This window comes from Bos taurus, chromosome 1 (assembly GCF_002263795.3).
Source record: "Bos taurus isolate L1 Dominette 01449 registration number 42190680 breed Hereford chromosome 1, ARS-UCD2.0, whole genome shotgun sequence".
NCBI classification, from domain to species: Eukaryota; Metazoa; Chordata; class Mammalia; order Artiodactyla; family Bovidae; genus Bos; species Bos taurus.
This window is the reverse complement of record NC_037328.1, coordinates 57,337,336-57,343,730: the sequence shown is the minus strand read 5'-3', so window position 1 is coordinate 57,343,730 and position 6,395 is coordinate 57,337,336. Positions and strand designations below refer to the sequence as shown.

The window sequence follows — 6,395 nt, the reverse complement described above, 5'->3', positions numbered from 1 at the left end:
TGTCGGGAAGAGTCCTGTGTCACGTGAGGCCCAGGTGGCGGCGGAGCTACGGCGAGAGAGTGAGAGGAAGAAGGGGAAGCCGGAAGGGGCGCGAGTGAAGCTTGGTGGAGAAGACAGCTCCCCAGAGGGCGAGGGGTGCGCGTGCGCTCGCTTCTCCCCGCTAACTCGGCCCCGTCGCCCTCCCTCGCGGCCAGGTGATAGCTCGGCCGGGCCTGTGGCGCGCTGCCTGGGGCGAGAGGAGCGCGCGCCCTGCCCTCGCGCGCCGCGCTGGCCGCCCCTCCCCCTCGTCCCGTCCGTCCCGTCGCGACCCGTCCCCTCGGGTGCCGCCGTCCGGGTGCTGAGGCGAATCGGCCGCAGCGGGGACATTTTCTGACTCTTGTTCCCTGCCCCGGCTGCCCTTTCCACTCCTTCGCGGGGCCGGCCGCCCCTCCGGCCCCAGGATGCAGAATGTGATTAACACGGTGAAGGGAAAGGCACTGGAAGTGGCTGAGTACCTGACCCCGGTCCTCAAGGTAAGCCGGCCGTGCGAGGGGCTGGCAGGCATACGCTTGGCTCTGCAGGGACCGAGGACCTGGCGCCGGGGTGTCACTGTGGTGTCCGGCGGGTAGCGGTGTAGCCAGCTGGTGAGGGTGGTACGCGGGAAAGGGGCAGCCCCCTACCGCGGTCTTATTCTGTTCTCGGAGCAACGCTCCGTGAGTCTGTACTCTTGTCTACTCCCGTCGGAACTCAGCTCCTCGAGGTACCTTGGGTTGGAAGGTGGTCCGCAGCTAGGTGGGTTTAAGAACGTTAAATCTTAACATCGGAAATCTTTTGAACTTTTAAAAGAAGGATTATTTGCTTATCTTAAATCAGTGTTTGATACTAAAATGACATGTCACTTTTTTCCTTTCAAATTTCATAGTAAGTCTCATAATTAGGAGTTTGAAATAGTTGTGAATGAGGTCGCAGCTTTGTTAGATTTCAAAAGAACAAGGTGAAATTTGCAACATTTTTTTTCACTACCATTGATCCCAGTTTACAGGCAAAGGCCCCCTTTTTCAGGTTTTGAAATAGCTGCAACTAGTTCATCTTGGACTTGAGCAACCTGACCATTCTAAATACATAATTTTATTTTACATTGGCAATAACAGCATTTTAAAAGTAATAATTGTGACATATTATCTATTAAACCGGTGGCTGATTTCTTATTTTCAAAGATGAATTTCTCGAAGTGCATTCGAGTTTTTCTTTTATAACTCTTTCAGGGTAATTTTTTTGTTATTGTAACTGTATTTTTCCTTTCTAAAAAGCGAGCAATGATGAAAAATAAATGAATAAGAATTTCTTGCTTAAGTGTTTTTTTCTGTAAGTTTTAAATTAAGATTTTACATTTCTTAGTGTGGGGATGAAATACCCTTGGAAATGGTTCCTCTTTATTCAGGAAGTTACTCTGGTATTTTAAAATTTTACTTTACTACCTTTTCAGGACAATGGGAAATGTTAATCCTGTGTTTTTAAATACTTATTTCTAAGAATTGTTTAAAATTATACCTTTTTGGGCCAAGTTTAAAAAAAATTTATAAATGAGAACTCCAACACTTGCTATGCCTATGTATTTGTTTAGTGTGAAACCCATCCTAATTAAGATTATTCAGTCTATTGAAATTGAAAATGATTTTGACATTTAAATCAAGTGATTCTTATGCATATTATGCCATCTCTTCAGAAACATGTCTAACTAGGCATACAGTATTTAAATACTACATGCTTATTAAAACTTTTTAGTTTCAGGGAGAGAGGAGCAAGAGTAAAAGACCTCTTAAACATGAAACTGCTATTGTATTGACCAGTTGTATTTTACTGAACTTACAACAAAAGATTATGTTTTTAGGAAGCGTTCTACTTGTTCACCAAACTGAAAAAATGTCTTAGCTTCTTAGTATGTAGTTCTAGTAATAAGGAAAAAAGAATTAATGACCCTCTTCTTGTTCTTCCCTGTGCAAACTTCCCTGTTTACAAAACTAATTCTTGTATTGATAGTTTCCTACTAGACATGGGAAGGCAAGGAGAAAAAACTAAATTCCTGGGAAAGATAGAATGATTTCTTCTTAGGAAGTAAAAGTTAAGAAAAATCGTGGTTTGAAAGGCATATGTATAGTGAAAGCCAAAGTCTCTACAGGGATCTTCAAGCCTATACTTGTTTTGTGGGTGTTGTTTAGTCGCAGAGTTGCTTCTGATGGTTTTGTGACCCCATGGCCTGTAGCCTACCAGGCTGTTCTGTCTGTGGGATTTCTCAGGCAAGAATACTGGAGTGGGTTGCCATTTTCTACTACAGGCAATCTTGCTGACCTAGGGGTTGAACTGGAGTCTCCTGCATTGGCAGGCAGATTCTTTTAACACTGAGCTGCCAGGGAAGCCCATACTGGTTTGATAAAGGGTCCTATCTCACTCCTGCTCACTTTTGCTTAAAAACCAGTCTAACCTCTATATTATCTATCAAGAGCTCTCAAAAAAAAAAAAAACTCTTGCCTTGGGTTTTGCATTTGCTCTGAAATGCTCTTCAACATTTGGCTGTTTCTTTTTCTTAAGGTCTCTACTGTCTAGTCACCCAGCAGTGAAGTCTTTGTTCCCTCACCATCCTATTTGAAATAACCATCTCTCTCTTTCCACCTCCACTAGTATCCTGTCTGCCTTATTTTTCTTCCTGGTATTGATTACCATTTGGCTTTTCTCCCTGCACTAGAGTTTAAACTTCTTATGAAGACAAGGATGCATTTGGTCTATTTTATTCACTCTATGTCCCTATTACACAAATAGTACCTAGTATATATTATTTGATATTTTTTGAATCAGTAATGTTCATAAATGGATCTTTGTTTTTGTAGATTTCTACCATAAAATCTTATGTAAAACTTAAACTTTAGAAAAATTTGATAAGTAACATCCTTGCTTTAGGGAGAGTATAATGTATACTATCTTGATGGAGATGAAAATAATGGAAAAGTATTAAATGGTTTAGGACTTCTAGATTTGGTTTCTAATATTACTCAATTTCAGTGAGACATTGGCTGAATTGTAGGATGTCTAAACATCTTAAGATATTTTTACTTGTAAAATAATGATATTTGGTCATTTTACAAAATTATTTTGAGATTTAGTGTTTGTATAAACCTTTGAATGTTTTTCCAAAGAGCTTTGCTCTAATGTAGCATTGATCACACTGTATTTTAATTATTTTCATGTCTGTTTCCTCTGCTACATAATCCTGAGGTCAGGTACCAGTGACAGATTCTTTTTTTGTCATTCCATTACCTAGATGGGTGCCAGGCAAATAGTTGCCCACAAATGTTTGTTCAATTGAAAGTGAGACAGTGTAATACTGTTATTCTTTTTACTGTCTTTAGGAATCAAAGTTTAAGGAAACAGGAGTTATCACCCCAGAAGAGGTGAGTATTGAAGATATTATAAAGCTGTTATATTCTACAGTTACAGAAAACTGGGTGGCTTTTTTGCTTTATAAGAAAACATCTTGAAATTTAATCTTGATTTGAGTAAAATTAGATCCTGTTGACTGTATTAGCAATCTTGTAAGGATTTCTACTTCCCATAAAAGAAAGTGTAACTTCCCTCCCAGTTTGTCATTTCTCATACTTTTCTATAGTTCCTCTTTATTTAAAAATGAGGGTGGGAGAAGAAATGGAAAAGACTCCTGTAGTCATTTATCCTTCAATCATATTTGTATTATATTGAGCTGTGCATTGGACTCTTGTTATTTGTTGCATCTTTATTCTTTCTACCCCAAACATGAGTATTCACGGCTTTCCATTTGAAAACTTTGGCTTGATTCTTGGATATTAAGTTTTCTATCAGTATTCAGCTTACATATTTTATTGCTACATACTTAACACTGATTTTTTTCACCATTCTTTCACTTTTTCTACTAGCCAAACAATAGTATCTGCTTAATACTGAAACTCATGGCTCTTTTATAGACCAATTGTGTTTTATTGACATTTTAACATAAAATTATGTTTTGAGGAATCATTTTGCATGTTCATGAAGCCTATATAATAAAAGTTTTCTTTTTCTTTAGATAATTTATTTTGTTGTCTTCAGAGAAATAAATTCTGGTCTAAAAATCCTTTTGGACTCCAGTTTTATGAGTAGTTACAGTTACATCACATTTATTTTTTATTGTTGATGAATGGCAAATAATTTAAGCTTCACCTTTAGCTCTCATTAAAAGTACCAGTCATTGGCAATGGAAGTTAACTCACTGTTTTGAAAGAAACATTTTGAAATGAGCTATGTTACATGATCATGTTGTAAATTTCAAGACCTGAAGTCAAAGAATTAACTGATTTTTCAGTTTTCAGTTGTGATGCAATCTCTTCAGTCCCAAATCCTTTTAAGTTCAAAGAATGGTGTGCTGAACCGACAGTTACATCTAAAATTGTCTTTATTTTTAGTGAAAACACATGGTGGTACTGACAAAACCTGGAAGGCCTGCCTTCTGGACCCATTTTATCCCTCCTATTCTGACTTGGACAAATCAAGCTATCTAGGCACAGGCCTCATGTTTCCTCATTTCAAGATGAGGAGTTTTGTCTTGACATTCTCTAAAGGACCTGTCTGCCTTAGATATCATAAGTTTAATACCTTGAATGCCAAGTAAAACTGAGTTTTGAGCTTAAGGATAGTATTGATGTTCTTGCCAGGTATAATTTAGACATGAGTCTTAAAACTCGGTATCTGAAATAAAGAGCAGAGATGATTGTATGCTGTTTTTCTTATTTTTGGCTTTATCTCCTCTATGTGAAAGTGACATTGATGAATGGATAGCTGGAGTTAGAGATGCAAGCCTGTGGTTATTGAATAGGATTAAGCCGTTTTAAAACAGCTACTAATCCTACATTGCACTTAATTGTATCATGAAGTGAGTTACAAATTTTCCCCTTTTTAAAAAAATGCGCAGCAAAAACTAGCTCAGTTGGGTACCAACCACATAATCCTGGATTGAGAATAGAGCACAATTATAGGATTTAGTTTAGAATGAGCCTAGAGGAAGAAGAAGGAAGATCAGAAGACATAAAATGCTTTGTTGTTGTTCATTTGCTAAGTCGTGTCCAGCTCTTTGTGACTCCATAAACTCCAGCATTCCAGGCTTCCCTGTCCTTTACTGTCTCCTAGAGTTTGCTCAAACTCATGTCCATTGAGTCAGTGATGTTACCTAACCATCTCATTCTCTGCCACCCGCTTCTCTTCCTCCCCTCAGTCTTCCCCAACATCGGGGTCTTTTTCAATGAGTCAGCTCTTTGCTCAGGTGGCCAGAGTATTGGAGTTTCAGCATCAGTCCTTCCGGTGAATATTCAGGATTGATTTCGTTTAGGATTGACTGGTTTGATGGAAATACTATACTGATTTGATCTGTTGAGTTGTTTCCTTTTACTGTTTTTGGGCTTCTGGCTGTCAGCATTTAGCTGTCTTTTTGTTTTCATTGAGAGATGTGGAAGTATTGTGTTTAAAACAAGGGACAAGCATTAATATGGTACTTTTTGGACTAAAAATACTTTATTGTACAACATATATATGGCTTGAGTAAGTAGAGTACTAGTAATAAAGGATAGCTTGAAGAATAAAGCTGCTTATCAGAATGTTCACGTTAATTCCATCTTGTTAGAGTTATCCAGTGTTTAATCACTAAGAGTAAGCAGTACTGAGAATTTAGAAATTTGAATCTTTCATTTGAACATAGGAAGCGTGTAATAAAAATAATGGCCACCACTAACGAGAGCAAGAGTACCATATGCTAAATATCATTGTGGTGCTATGTTCTTCTGTAGTTTTCCTTATCTTACAGTGTTTTTGTTATTTTTTCAATAGATGTCACCAGAGGTGCTAGGGAATAAATACTAGAGTCTTGTGACCTCGAAGCAATACTATTAAAGAATTTTAAAATTTTTAATTCTTTGTTTTGCTTGCATTTTGTTAATACTTTTGTGTTAGTGATGAATTAATTCCTGATAACCACAGAGTTGTTATGTAGCATCTGGTTGCAGTGACCCAAAATGCATAAAACTTGGGGAAGAGAGTATTGCTTTCCTTTGGGTTTTTGTCTTTACCTAATCACTTTAAATAGTCAATAAATTCTTTAAATAAAAGAGTAGAAACATTTTGTAAAGTTGCTGTTGAGAGTATGTTGTTAAATCTTGTTAATCTATCTTCTTAGAAGTTACAGAATTCTTAAGTTTTACTCTCAAATTGAAATAGGATATCACATATATAGATATATACTTTTCTCAGAAAGGCAATAGAAGATTAAAGATAATGTAATTTTTTTGCTATGTAATAAACATATGAACACTACATGATTTTAAGTTAGAACTGTTGTTGTGAAATAGAATTGGGAAAGTGTG

General features: G+C 37.6%; 1 protein-coding gene across 1 annotated transcript in view; it reads left to right on the top strand.

The window, feature by feature from the left end:
- Positions 1–21: 21 nt before the first annotated feature.
- The window catches only part of ATG3 (autophagy related 3), a 34,598-nt gene continuing 28,224 nt past the window's right edge, over positions 22–6,395 (top strand). The window contains exons 1-2 of the mRNA NM_001075364.1: positions 22–512; positions 3,384–3,425. Of these exons, the coding sequence (NP_001068832.1) occupies positions 441–512; positions 3,384–3,425 (114 nt within the window). The 5' untranslated portion in view covers positions 22–440. The remainder of the gene's footprint in view (positions 513–3,383; positions 3,426–6,395) is intronic.